Here is a 15611-nt window from a genome sequence, read left to right as displayed (position 1 = left end):
GGTTGGCAGCAAAACGACCCCGAGGATGATCAAGATATAGGTGGATTGATACGGTTACAAAGTGCCTTAGACGATAGAAATATAAGATCTGATAATGTTAGAGTCTTGACAAGTAACAGACTGATTTGGAGGAAAATTGTAGATAGGAAGTTAGTAATGATGTAATTTTTTCATGTAGTACTATCATATCCTGTACACCCCTTGAGGGTAAATGGCAGGAATTTGATGATGATGGTTGATTTTGCTTATATGATATACGCGCACATGCGAAAATGAGTATAATAATACCTTTTGTGTGTGTGTGTGTGTGTACGTGAGACAGTCCCGCGGTATAAATTTCCTTACAGAAAGTTAGCGACGTATAAATTTTCTGGCCTGGTGAGCGAGTGTCTTCGCTCAGCAGACTGTCAGTCCAAATCTCACTACGACATGGATGCTTAGAAAAGTCTGTGACTGGCAGATGATTCGAATCGGCCAGTGTGAGGACTGAAATGGCTTGAAAAATTACACGTTCAGTCTATCGAAAAGAATTTTTTGGATTAGCTAACGGTTAGACAACGCAGCGATGAGCGAAGCGCTAAACTCGGACCCAAAGCTCACTGTTACAGCTTAAACCTTGTAGCCTTTCATGGTGGGGATCCATACGCAACACAGATTCAACAGATTTAATTATAAAAGGTTTGACGTTATGTTTCTGTGCTTCCAAAGTCGAGCGATACTTTTCTAAGGTAAAAAAGTGCAAAATCTGGCCAGAACCGAACACCAAAGAAATTAAATTAATAATCTGGAGTGGCGCTGAAGACTGAAAACGTTAGTAAGAGCATACAAGGAAATGGGCTGACAATGAATTCATACCATGCATCCATACCAGAACAGCATAGCTTACTAACTAACACTTAGAAAGCGTGTTTTTGAACATCTTGATCACGTTTTTTTAGTGATATGATGGTTGAGTTGGATAAGAGGAATGGATGTACCATGCTACGTTTGGATTTTGCTAAAAAAACTTTTGAGAAGATTTTAGCATAGAGGACTGTTGCCTAACCTAGAGAATATGTATTGAAATGTAAACTATTATTGGATAACAGGAGGGCAGGCTTGAGAACTCAGAAGTGGTGTATTGTAGGTGAGCGTCTGAAAATTTTCAGGAGAACAGTGGTGTAACCAGGGTTCAGTCCTTGGTCCGTTGTTATTCTGTCTAACTTCCCAATGACAAAAATACATTTATATCACTGAGAAAGATTTCACAGCACGAATATAGATTTTTACTCATAATGCAAAGTGTGATGCAGATGATATGGTAGGTAATCAGGAAAGTGAGTAGCAAGCAGCACTCGCAGATTGGCATTAATAAGCTGGAATTGCAGGTACGTGAAAATAGTTGTCAGTTCGATGTTAGTAAATGAAAAGCTATGCACTTTGGTACGATGAGATAATCAACAGCGCATTATATTGGCGGAATTATGCTAGAAGAAACTGATCGGGCTAGGGATCTTGGAGTTCTAGTAATATAATTGTGAATACAATTGGGTGAATAATTGCAATGCTGAAACGAACTTTCATATGCAAGAATACGGAAATCATTTTGCCTCTTTACAAGGAGCTTTGATACGACCTCAAATACACTATTATGCGCAGGTCTGGTCTCCTGGTTCCAAGGTGATGCAGATACAATGGAGAGGGGGCGAAGGAGAGCATTAAAGATGGTTTCCGAACTGTGGAAAGTTGATTATGAGGAGAGACTGAGAATTTTGTGGGCTAGAAAGAGGCTCGATTTGATACAGATGTACAAACTTCTGTAAAAGTCACACATTAGGATTTCGTACAGGATTTCAGTAGACAGAATTTCTCATTTTCTGGACGGAGATGAGAAGACATCCATGGACGTTTAGAACGAATGCACTGAAGAAGGGATGAAAACGAGATTTTTCTCGTTCTCATCCCTTTGTGCGTGATTGGAGTGGATTGCTTTTGGTGCGTAAATGAATTCGAGAGAAGGTGTGATGTGGTGTAAATGATATGTAGCTTCCCTCGATGAGTCCCTGACTCCTCGAAGGGCTTTTGTAATAATAATAATAATAATAATAATAATAATAATAATAATAATAATAATAATAATAATAATAATAATAATCGAAAATGGAGTCCCGGAACTCAAACGCATTTCGGCGAGACAATGCTATCTCATACGATACTTAATTTTAAAAACAAACAAACAAGCAAGTTTTTGTTATTTAAAAGAAGCATTCATCGAAAAATTACCTCTAATTAGCTACAAAACGCGCAATATTTGTTTCGTATAAATGCGTGTTTTGTGTTTAAAGCATTCGCTAGTGCTCTTTTTCAGGCAACTCATTGCATCTATTTACCATGATAAAAATCTGTTCCTCACCCCCTTCCCCCCCACTCAACTTGGCACAATGGAGTGGAACATATCGAGACATTGAGTGTTTCTTAAAAATCCATTCCAAAGTCATCATCCCTTATTACCACTCGTAAACCATTCGAGGACTGTGGATGGAGTGGACACAAGCACAGTTCAAAAGAGAAAATAAATTGGTTTGAAGAGGGGGGGGGGTGAGTGGCATTTAAGATTAGACATCTAATCCACTTAACTCAACTAACCCCCCCCCCCTCCTCGAAATCGCATGAGCTGCCTTCTTTTCTTAGCTCCAATGTGTGTGTGTGTAATCACAGTTTAAATATCCGATCACAATCGGCCATCTTTTTGCATTCGTCTGGACATTTCAGATTCATCCTTCTCTTTATTCTTACGGCCGAAACCCCCATAAATATTTTGTTCAGTTTGCCCCCACCCCCACTTACAAGGCGGTCTCGCATTTCTTCCCTTTGCGATAACATAATTCTTCCGTTGTCACGGCAAGTCGTTATGACGTCCTCTCCGCGCTTTGGGGAAACGGAATGCCCTCGAATCGGCGAAGGAAAATCCCATAAAAGCGCAAAGGTCAAATCGATCAGAGCAACGATCGTTGTCTAATAATTTGCGACAGTCAGGATTCCAGAAGCAGATGGGAATCAGAAAACGATTCCTTTCGGAGAATGATAACTTCGATGGTGTCGGCTAATCTCAGAGCTGCGGAACTTTTTCATGAATTGCTGAGAATGCAAACAGAACAGAATATCGCAATTCTAGCAGATGTGTAAATGCATGTTTTGTGTTTAAAGCATTCGCTAGTGCTCTTTTTCAGGCAACTCATTGCATCTATTTACCATGATTAAAATCTGTTCCTCCCCCACTCAACTTGGCACAATGGAGTGGAACATCTCGAGACATTGAGTGTTTCTTTAAAATCCATTCAAAACTGTTATCAATATATATATATATATATAATTTGAAAATTTGAAATCTGAGAATTTGAAATTTGTTCGGTTAAACCACACAGAAACGTAAATATTCCAACATGGCCAAATGTCATGCACGTCGAGCGTCGGGGATTAAACAAGGGCGAGCTGTTTTCGAGAGAAAAAATAAATAAAGAAACAGGGAGAACAGTGGAAAAGACAACAAAAAGCCTCAAACGGAAACATAACTTGTGAGTCGTTACAGAAGAGAAAGAAACGTGAAAAGATGTTAGAGACGTGAAAAGCAGAGCAGAAACGAATCTCAGATGTATGGAATTGAGAACATTTGAAGAATAGAGCGAAGCTAATAACGGCTGTGAAAAGCTGTGGGATTTTCTCGAGGACATAGACTAGTCATTACTAAGACCATGTTCCAGCATGAAGTTCAGTAAAGTGGAGAAATTACACGAGATGTGGGAGCTTCGTTGGTTTGTTATTGTTAACATCTTCAGGCTGGTTAACGATGTGAGCACAGAACGCGTCAAACTGGAAGTGATCGTCATTTAGTTCGTGCAGGATAAAATACGACACTGAAAAGAAAATGTTTTAAAAACAAAGTTGAGCACTTTTCGAAGGACAAAATAACCAAATATTATTCGGGAAGAAAAGTGAGAGAGTTCGAACATTGGAAATCCACGGGAAGAATCGGACGAAAGCGTCGATGGTTAATTGACTGACCCTGAGTGAACCGAATGATCGATAAATCGATTAATATCACACACAACAACGAATCAGAAATTCACGATGGACTCAAGAAGGTAAAATGGAAGTCCCGAAAAAAAAAAAAAAAAAGATTTTAATGGCGAGTGAATCAGTGTGTTCTGAAAATACAGAAAATAATTTTGAAAATCTAAGCTATGGCAGGTTTCTGGCTCCATAAGTAGAAGAAATGCAATTATACGATGCAGTCTAGTAGTTAACTAGAAGAATATTTTCCAGTCCCCTTTTTTTTCAGTTGGCTCCCGAGTTGGTCGATGTTCTCGGAAAGAACAGTTTAAATCCAGAAACTCTGAAGAAAAAAAAAAAAATCGATCTTAGAGCTCTCGTTATTTCAGATCATTAGCATTTAAGGTTTAGAATCACGAGATTAACGGCATTTGTCTGCCATATTCTCGCCCCAGTGCATCCAAATTCATTAGTAGCCATGGATATTGCTGACAGGTAACAGTGAAAGAAGGTCACTCACTTCCAACAATTTTTGATAAAAGAGGTTCCGCCTACTTTCTTTGTAGAATAAAAAGGCGTTACATGATCTCTTTCAGCTTTATTTATTAAGTTGTGTATAAAAGCACACAGGGCATGGCAAGAATATAGAAGATAAATATCTTAAAGGGGGCCAAATCTTCTGGGGGCTGTTGAAAGAGCTAAGAAATGAGTAGAAAAGTAATGTAAAAAGAAGCAGGGATGACCGATGGGGGAGAAAATTCGAAGGTAATCTGCATGTCAGAAGTCATTTTTTAAAATGGGTTGCGCTCAGAAAAGATTGTAAACCTCTGTAGCCCAGTAGTGCCCTTGCCGTAGCCACGGCACTACTATACTCTAATAGTGCCGTAGCTATTTTTTAAAGTTCATTATATTTGCTATAATAATTCAAATAATCCCGAAACCTTTCTATATATGTGGAGCTTTTTAAGCTACTTCAGCATCACCCCACATGTTAAACCTCGATGATTTTCACCATCCTATGCGAAACTACCACTCCTCTTAAGGGATGATGGTTTCAAGACTCTTGTCTGGTTGACCAGGAAGGCCAACAAAATTACTTTGAAAAGTTATTAAATTTGGTAAAACTGATAACACAGAACCAGAAAATATCCAGGAGGAATAAAATCAGGAGCATCAATGATGAAGAAAAATCCCCCAATACCAGAAATATGGAGAGGCAGATAGAGTGTACGACATCGGACCAAAATGACTCAAATATGGAGGTACAAAAGCAGATGACAGCACTGCACAAGAACTCAGAAGGGCGATCGAATTCCAGTTGATTGCAGAAGAACTCTTGAAGTGCCTATCTATATAAAAAAAAAGGAAATAAACAAAATAAAAACTAAATAACAGGGTATCGTTGCATAAATCAGCCAAATAGTGGTTGTCAGGATCAGCTTTTCTCTTTAAGACAGACAGCTGAGAAATCGCGAGGATATGCCAAGGAACTGCGTTTGAGGTTTGCACATCTGGAGAAGGCACGTCCTTGAGAATTCCCATATAATTCTGAGATAAAATTATTTATTTTTACTTTCTCTACTAATTTTGGATGATTTTTTTATGCTTTCCTCCCGAAAAAAAGCATCTTTTTTGGTGGGGGAGGGATTTTATATATATATCAATAAATGACAAGCAACGTTTGCTGTATCCAAGATGGAATGGGGTCGGGGTAGAAAACTGGATTAACAACGAATGCACGATAACATATGTAATAGCTGTAATTATTACATGAAAACAGACTTGTGCATCATATCCAAGTGAACGTGTGTGTGTGTGGGGGGGGTGCGGTTCTTCAAGAGTCTTTAACTAAATAGGTGACCAAAGCTGGTGTAAGACGATGCTTTGGTTTTTATTGGCGCTGAGTAGGTGTGCGTAGCATTTCCGGAGTTTCCTGGAATTTTCTGACAAAGCAAAGCGATTGTCCGCACGCAGCATTTCTGTTTTCAATTTAGTTAAAGGTAAGCGGGTCGATTCCGAAAGATCCGCATCCCAGAATATGCGGAAACACAATTAGCCTGTCACACAACGAATAACGGCCATCCTGCCCTTTGTCACAAAGAAGAAACGCGACCGAAACTGCTTTGTCAGAAAATTCAAGGAAACGCCAGAAATGCTACGCACACCTACTCAGTGCCAACAAAAACCAAAGCATCGTCTTACACCGAATTTGGTGATCGTTCATCAGGAATCGCGCGCGCTCCAGTGCAAGGAAATTTTAAATTTTAAATACATTTTACTTATACGAATCCGATCGGAAACAAAAATAATGACATCTAAATTTTCAATAATAATAGCGATGAAAGTTTAATGAGACGATAAGAATTTAGCTAAGACCACGTGATTCGAACTATTTGGATTTAAACTTTTAATGCAAAGCGTTCGAACAACGCCGTTGGAATGCCATCGGACCTTCAATCAGAAGCGGCCCTAACGGAGGTAAATTAATAAGACAATCTGATTAAAAATTTCCTTTTGATTTTTTGGGTTCTTGAAAAAGGAATTACACTGCAGACCTTCATTTATTTGCGATAATACGAAGAAAAGGAAATAATAACAATAATCAAAATTTAAAAAAGAACGTTTCTGGTGCCCCTAAAACTTTTCGCGAACCCGTGAGATTCACGAAAAGTCATTTAATGCCATTTAATCCCCAAAGGGAGCAGGCAGAGTTCACTTTCGATGAGTAGGTGGTTGGGGTTAATCCGCTAATACGAAAAAAAGGGTAATAACTCACCATAACAGAACATAATTGATTCAGATTAATAAAGCGAAAGCAAAATGATAGACATCATAAATGCAATTCATTTGTTCAACTGATTTAGCAACACGTGGAATATTTTGAACTTTATTTGTTTCGTAATTACGAGTTGTTGTGCTCTTTCATTTCTGCTTGTCGAAATCACTTCAAAGTTCTGGGCTTAGTTGGGCACAGAAATATGGCAGACCTCGAAACATTAAACATTTAGTATTGTTGTTTATAATTACTAAACATCGTTTGTATTGGCAGCAGTCTGTCTTGCCCTTCCCCTAAATGCTTATGGCTGGGGAAGGAGTGTCCCAGGTTCGATTCCCGTCGACGACGTGAGCAGCTTAAGGATCTGCCATAGCCAAGTTAACCGGTCTTGGGCATGGACAGCAGGGCTTTTCCGCCAGTTTATCTGGGGTTTTTCATCCCGCAAAGCAGGCAAACCGGCCTCGTGAACACACGCGTTGACAGACAGACATGGGATACCACCTAGAACAGTGGGTCTCAAACTTTTTTCGACTACGGAACACTTCACAAATCCTGAAATTTTCACGGAACAACTTGGTTATTTTGTAGCGTATAAATTAATACTTAATTGGTAATTTAGCTGATTTTTTATTATTAATCAATAATTGATAATTAATTATTAATTAATAATTAAATAAACATCAATTAAACTATCATTAAATTAATTTGTGCCGACAAATTAATTTAAAAATGAAAAATTCCAGAACTTCTCGCGGAACACCGGTTAAGAACCACTGACCTAGAATGAGGAGCAACCTATTCCGCGGGATTATCGGTCACGGAAGCTTACGCGGTCAAATGTGTAGGCCTTCGCGAAAGAGCGTAACATACAATGTATGTTACTTCTCTTCGTAAGTGCAAGCAATTTTATGGAAGACGTATAAAAAGAAAGCGCACGTAGTTTAGGAAATAAGTTACAGCTGTAGTAGATCATTCTTAAATGACGTCGCATTTTAAGCAAGAATGGAATGCAAGATATATTCGGCAGAGGGGAGATCAGATCTATCTGGAGTGACGTCACATTATCTTAAAAGTCAACGCATCGTCTGAACGAACAAAAAACATTTTAAAGCAAAAATGGCGATCCTTAACACGCTTTAATTATCTTTACATTTCAATGTAAATGAACTAATAATAGAGTCCTCATTGATTTACGTAGCGATTTCCAATATGGCAGTGCGCCTGTGTTATCGCTAATTATATAGAGGCAGCTGAAACGAAAAAATTCTGAAAAATTCCACGTCAATGATGATCTCATACGTCGTGTAATTCTCGTGTGTGTATAATCATAATTGCTGCAGAATATACGCGCTGATATATTTGAATCAAATAACGTGCTTCAAGAGCAAATAAGCAAAAAAAAAAAAAAAAAAAAAAAAAAAAAAAAAAAAAAAAGAACGAATAAACTGTTGGGTTTCCTCTAAGACTAATTTCGAGTATGACGACGTTCGCTTCTCAGACGAATTTGTGCGAATCGTCAGTTTGGCTTCGTGCCAAGGTTTGAATATTTCTCTCGGATGAGGCAAAAGTGAATGTAGGTGACGGCAGTTTTTTATTTGATCGGTAGCCAAGTTCGGCCGAAGCATCGCCTATTGTTCGTTGTTTGTTCCCGAAATGTCAATAAAAGTACGGAAGGTAACTGAATTTGGTGCTTTTGTGAACGTCGTCGCGGGGATGTTGGTGCGGTCAGTTCCTTCATTGCTAGTGCGTGACAAGATTGAAGTTTAATCGCATCCGTCGTTACCTGCGTGTGTGTTTGTTGTGTTTGGATGCACTGCACCAGTTTATATGCAGTGCGTCGCCGAAGCTTTACGATGGAGCCTTGAGGGCGCATCTCCAGGAGTACGAGCGCGGATGGCCACAAAAATTTCGACGGAAGAAATTTCCTCGCACAAAAGGTGACGTTAGCATGTAAACAATGTAACGCTCAACATCGTTTTACGGCCGGAGGCCCATCGGACAATTATGTAAGTCGCCTGGAAGGGAAATACGCCTGCGAGAAGCGGTCTTCCTGTTCTTATTCTCGGCATGAAGCGACCAGGGAAGAGGAGGCGATTTTTTCTGTGCAGATGCTTCCTGTGCATCAGCGCTTTTGGTTTGTTTACTGAAAATGATGTTTTAGATTTTTAGAAATAAATTTTAAAGGGAAAAACGAATTCATTTCTCAGGCCTTTTCGTAAAACATTTCGCGTTGATTTCGAAGTAACGTGATAAACGAGGCTAGAATTAGTATTATACGAATAATGTCGTGCTACGCAAATTCTTTCGATCGCTTTAAAATCACGGAGCCTGTAAATGACCGCTCTTCGTGAGCGGAAGTATTTTGTCGGGTAACAACTTGTGCATATGTCGTAGGAATTAGCGCCGCCTTCCGATGACTGACGAGTTCTGATTGAAAATCTGGCTTACGAAGGAACCGCTATGCAAATGTCGTGTGACTTCCCCGAACATTGCGAACGTCAAGGATGGAAATACGAAGATTGGAAGGAATCAGTTAAGCTGAAGGAATTCGAAATCGGAAGGTGGCGCTTCGTGTTACGTCCCTAACAGCAGCTACCAAATCGATTGAAACAGAAGAAAATTAAAATCGGTCGTCCGTATGCTAATAAAACGCACGCGAAACAGCACATTTCAGGAAGCTGTGTGTGTGTGTGTGTCAATAATAATTTGGCTAATAGAAACTCGAAGGGATCGGCTGTGCGTTTTTCTTTGAAAATGAGTTCACGCTAAATCGCAGTCGATACCAAAAATCGAGCTTCACGTGACTCATTCAGTAACTTAAAAAAAAAAAAAAAAAAAAAAATTCAAGAGTGCGCAGTTCTATTCGAAAATTACTTTCTGCGTCATTCCACTAAAAATAGGACCGAAACGAGACTGACGTTAAAATTGTAATACTTACAAATAAGATAATCCCGTAACTTCTTTTCGTTCGCAAAAAGGGACGCAATTTCCGCCGTAAATAAGTCGGTAAAGCAAGTACTCTCTTTCTTCGAGTCCGACTGCATTCCCACGGCATTTCGGGTACTCCTAATCCAAACCGTCTTTTATTTGCATACACGCTTGCGTCGATTTTGATGAGTTACTGGATTGAAAACCAGAGTTTCTTCGTGAAGGAGAGAAAAGAAAGAAAAAAAAACCTGTTTACGCGAGAGATGGTTAATCTAGAAACGGCTGAAAAGAAGCAAGACAAGTTCCTCCAGTCACGGACTAGAATCGAACCAATAAAAGATGTTTCTTCCTCAGATTTGGCCTTTCACCTAAAGTTGTGCAGGCGTATTATTATGTTGTTGTTGATATTTGTCCATGGGAACCCTAAGCCAAGGAAGGATCTTAGCAAAGAGGATTAATACTGTGGGAGAACTAAAGAGATGCAGTTCAGAAATCGTGCTGTGCGGGAGGCCGTCGGGCATCAATCGGCAGGACGGTGATGTCACACCGGGCGATAATATTCATTTCTCACCTAAAGGCATTCGCATGGTTGGAAAACAGATTAGCTGTCCACTCGACGAACCAACCAACCAACTGGCACATATTCTACAAATGTTTTTTTTCCCTCTCCTGGTTCACCAAGCTATTTATATTTCAGCTAAATTGTTCTCTTCTCCAAATCGTTTCGCCGTCTTAAAGTAGCGCATCAGAATTTCTCTGATTATTTGGGAAGATCTTTTTTATTTGTAGTTCCCCTTAAATATCGCGGGTTCGTATTATTTTGCGGTTAAATCCTCCCCCCCCTATAAATGCAGATTTCAATCGCACCTCACCTTAAGCTTCCTAATTCGGTGCGGACAATTTCAGTGAGTCGTGTGACCCCCTGGAACTATTTGCAAATCTTAATTAAGGCATACACGTAAGTTACCGCACATCTCGTTCGTGGAGAAGAAAGAAGCAGAGAAGGTGCGTAGTTGGAGGATTAAGTACTACTACTTAATCCTCGCATCTTCTCCGCTGTAGGGAAGATGGCGAGATGTGGGTAGTAGAGTAGAGCGATGAGTCCTTCGAGGAGCACGTAATGACATTTCTAGCAACTGAATACACACTTTTATGCTTTCCAGCAGCAGTTAAAGATGTACGCCAACGTTTGAGATTCGCATTCCTTTCGACAACCCTTTTAAATTCATTCTATTGGAGAGGTCGGCAAATGCACGCACAGAACATGGGCCAGTGCACGGCATTACCGATCGCGTCGACGGATATTTTTGCAGCCAAACACAAGTCCAACTGTAGGCATTTTTATTTATTATTTTATTTAATGTCTAAAAATGTCAGTCTCCTGGCGTGCCGATCACCGAGTGATATCTCTCTGGTGCGGGTTTATCCTACACATTTGATGTGCGCTCTGCTTCCGGGTGCATTTCAAACGGTAGTAGAGTAGACAATCCATTTCCACTGTGTCAGCTTGAGAAATTAAGTTTTGCGAATGAGTGTGCAGAATGCTTTCAAAATTTAACAATAAAAAGTTTTCACCATTTTGGATCTTCTGAACTTCAGGTTCGTGTTGCTCCTATTACGTTCTGTAGAAGTGCACTTAGCTAGCTAAGTGTTTTATGGAGCACCCCTTACAGTAACATTCCGTGGTTGTCAAATACCTAACGAACGCGATTAAGGCATAAAGTGCAGACTAAGAAGAGTAGCGTTGCTGTATCTTGCAAGATTAAGAGAAGCCGCGTCGGGAATTCCAGGTTGTTAGATGACCGAATTGCTTGTTCTGTTCTGGTGTATGAAAAGTGCACTGACCATGAATATTGACGCGTATAGAAATGGAAATCACAAAAACAGTGTGAAATAGGAAAGGCAGAAAAGTAAAAGTATGGTGTAGAGTAAAGTAAAAGATAACAAAACCAACCTGATAAATTTAATCATGTAAATTCACAAAGGTAGAATAAAAGTCCAGAATGATATTTGCGAAATGGCGAATACTCCTCTAATGGGACGAGTGATATTTGATTTCACAAATAATGAGGTGTAATTGGGAAAGAAATGAAAGAGAAGACGTAGAGCGTGAGGGCCGAGGTAGATTTCGTCAAAAAGCAGGGCAAGCGTTTTCTGACCAGTCTACGAAGGTTGAACGCGAGATGTTGGGCATTCGCTAAAGGCAGAAAGAAATGGCAAGTTAAGGTCTTATCTTCCGATCCAGCAGTGGATGGAAGGAGGTTAAGAAGAAGAATGATCAAGCGTAATCTCTCTTTTCACGTATTAAAAGCTATCAGATCCTTCGGAGTAATAAGTAGAGCAGCGATGTGATGATCGACGAATCTCTTGGCAGGAATAAAATGGCAGACATCATCAAGGACCAAAATACACATCAAAATTAGCCACCGATCCACCTGCAAACCTCCTCGAACAGATGGACAGAACATTGTAGAAATTAAAATACCAGTAAAAAAATGGATCAATTTGTGATGAAAAAAAATTCCCCTAACACGTCTTGTTAACGTTAATATTTGGTCGATTCAAAACTCATAAAGCGGGTTGCCCAAAATGCACTTTGTAATCTCACATAAAAACGCTTCCTCGATCTAAAAATGCGTCACGTGATATTCTAACATCCTTCAGTGCAGCCTTTCCATTGACGTTGACGTCCCCAAAAGCTCGATAGCGTCTCCGCTCGCGACTTTTAAATGACCAGCTTCTAACCCGAACACCAAATTAACCCCTGCGACATTCTGTCTTTGCTAAACGTTTAATCTTATATTTCCGCTAAGTTCTTTAAAGTTGACATCTGTACCGAATGGGTTCGCTCTCCCGATCGTCTGTCAGCTGAATTATTTTTCGCTCATTCCGAGTCGAGTATATTCCTGCTTTCTTTCCCGTCTAATTTTATGGCCAATATTTTGATGCGTTGTGCCTTAAAAGGGGGAAAAAAAAATCAACTTTGCTTAATAAGTTTAGCAGCAGATTGCATTCTCAAATAGAATGTGAAGAATGCAATTCTGTTCATTTTCTCAATCTTTCACTGGCCACATCAAGCGACCAGGTCAGTAGAAAAACTAGCAGAGCAAAGTAGCTACATCATGGTTCCCACCATCACTTTTTAAAATAAAGGTGGCGACATTAACACAATTACAAACAAAGAAGAAAATCAAAACATAGAAACAAAAATCTCGACGAAGAAATTGGAAATCTAAAAGAGATATTTATTAGTCAGTCGTGTCTTAACAATTAATTGATTACGCCAATAACTTAGCAAAAATGCGCTCATCACGAAACAAAGAAATCCATCTTCTAAATGCATTAAAGTTTCTTTCGGTGCACAATATCTACAAAGCCTTAAAAGATGTGTTGTGAGCACGCAAACTATAAAATCGTATTTACCTAATCAGAAATGATCAAATCTTTCCCAAACCCCCAAAAACAAACAGATAAAGAAAATGCAATCACCACAACCTAATAAGATGCTTTCCTTTCCGACTTCATTGTGATGATGTTACATGAGATCGGTAATTAAATTGTTATTTACCCATCTTTACGACCCAACACTCCCCTCCCCTCCCAGTCTCCAGAAGTTAGAACCTCGTATAATTTAGGGGAAAAAAGGCGCTACTGGATAACTCTCGTTACACAGTTTCTTAGCCAGTGTCGAGGAAGGTTCTGCGCGTGCACCTTGTCTCCTACTTCCGTTCTCAGTGTCCAATTTGTGCCCGCACTTTTCTTCGATGTAGCTCTTACCCACGAAAGATTTTTTTCTGTAAACCTATAGTGCATTCGTACCGTGGGCGAGCTAAGGTTTTTTTTTTTTTTTTTTTTTCCTTCTCTCTCTTTTATTGACGTATTGTATTTTATATGGTCCCGGCTCTAGAGATCAAAGATGGACTTTTCCAAGCCGCTTCAGGCCTCCAGTAAGCAGGACGGTGGTCTCACACTGGGCGATGAAATTTCGCTGTCACCGAAAGCATCTGTGCTGTATTGTATTTATCGGTAAATAAGAAAGCAACCGACATCTTTTGCTGGTTCGACAGTGCACTACAAGAGTCGCTTGTATTTTCCACAATCTCAACATGACTGGAAAAGCTGCAGATCACGTTGCCGCTGAAGAATTCCACGATCTCTTCGGAGAAAAGATAGCAGAAGGAGGTGACATAACAAATCAGGTGTTTAACCTAGATGAAGCTGGCCCGTGTTGGAATCGTAGGTCCAGTCGCACCTGCATGTCCATCGAAGAGAAGACTGTTTAAAGCCACCAAAGACTGCTTTTGGAAGCCAATGCTTCCAGGGACTAAAAAACCCCGTCTCTCATGGCGTATCACTCAGAAAACCGCGGTTGCTGAACAAAGACAAGATTCTCTGTTGTTTGGGGAGAGAGAATAAAAACGGATAATAACGGTTTTCAGCGAATATTTTTCAGAAGAGTTGAACGATGTATTCATCTTGAGAATGCAGAACCACTTTAACAGTTGTTTGTTTTATACGTATTGAATATTTTATTTACTTTTTTAAAACAGGCTCATTTTTATTTAATTAATCTAGAAATATCGGAATCTCGCTCGTTTGGTAATGCAACCTCTAATATCCCATTATAAACCTTGCGTTTTCGATGCACGCGGCGATTCTCCAGAACACAGTTCCAGCGTATAATGAGAGAGAGAGAGAGAGATTTCTGTTCAGACTTTTATTCTCCCCTCATCAAATTATATAATTAGTAATTGTCTGTTTATCGGCACGTTCTTTTGCTTTTCTATCGTTCCTGTTTGTTACTGTTTATCTGATTTCCATTAATATGAGTCAATGCATACTACAGAAGAAGGAATTAGGCTACCCAGCGATCGAGAATTCCCGAAGTAGCCCTTTCCCTCTCGCAAAGTTTCTATTCTTAGCGCTTTAAATTTAGGTTATGCCGTAACGTTGTTCATCAGCTATAATATTATACAGTGATCAATAATCGCTAATCTATACTTGTTTGCTTTGTTCTACTTTATATATTATTCTATTATATATATATATATATATATATATATATATATATATATATGTGTGTGTGTGTGTGTGTGTGTGTGTGTGTGTGTATATGTATATGTATATATGTATATGTATATGTATGTATATGTATATATGTATATGTATATATATATATATATATATATATATATATATATATATATATATATATATATATATATATATATATTTAGTTATTTATTGCTTCGCTACTGAAAGCCATACACTGTGCTTTGAGAATGACACATCTTAATAATCATTAAATAAAAATAACAATTTAATAATAATAAAAAAAACATTTAAAAATAATTCTTCAGACCCTTATTCCGTTGTTATTTTTAAGAATCTTCGTACGATAAAGTGAGTTCAGAGGAAAGAAGGGGTTCTTCTCAAACACCGGATATCCTTCAAGGCAATATGACCGAAATCCCCTCATCTTCACGATTAATGGTAAGTTTTATTTATTATTATAAGAAGAGAGTTAACATTTTGTGTATCTAACAGCAAATGCAGTTAGGTTTAATTTTTCCACGAGGAAAACGATTTAATGTTTTATAATCGTCTTTTTATTATTAATGCGAATCTCCAAGGGATTCGAAAACCGATCTGAGAGACCTACACGCCGTGCGTTATTCTTAACTTCCCTGATAACCCAATTCATTCACCACAGTAGAAGCGAAGAAACCTCTCGCTTCCATGATAACCGCACGCTTACACAATTTCCAGGGCTGACCCCGTGTGTTCTCTCATACTGAAAAAAAATTCTTTAGCATGTATTCTCTAAAACTCTTTTAGTAACTTATGTTTTGCACTCTGTATTCCGCATGTGAGCTAA

The 15611-nt window shown here is 39.0% G+C and overlaps 1 protein-coding gene across 4 annotated transcripts in view; it reads left to right on the top strand.

The window, feature by feature from the left end:
* Positions 1 to 15611, top strand: part of LOC150103677 (ras GTPase-activating protein raskol-like) — a 770313-nt gene that overhangs the window by 65896 nt on the left and 688806 nt on the right. For 3 of the 4 annotated variants that reach the window (XM_090396487.1, XM_090396486.1, XM_090396489.1), the window contains one exon: positions 15120 to 15226. In XM_090396487.1, the coding sequence (XP_090252613.1) occupies positions 15120 to 15226 (107 nt within the window). Of the gene's footprint in view, positions 1 to 8627; positions 8940 to 15119; positions 15227 to 15611 lie in introns of those variants that run through there. The other variant, XM_090396488.1, reaches the window with a different exon arrangement.

Source organism: Typopeltis vanoorti, chromosome 8 (assembly GCF_054136105.1).
Source record: "Typopeltis vanoorti isolate ZY-2024b chromosome 8, IOZ_Tvanoo_1.0, whole genome shotgun sequence".
NCBI classification, from domain to species: Eukaryota; Metazoa; Arthropoda; class Arachnida; order Uropygi; family Thelyphonidae; genus Typopeltis; species Typopeltis vanoorti.
Note: the sequence above shows the minus strand (reverse complement) of the source record. Positions and strands in the feature narration are given on the sequence as shown.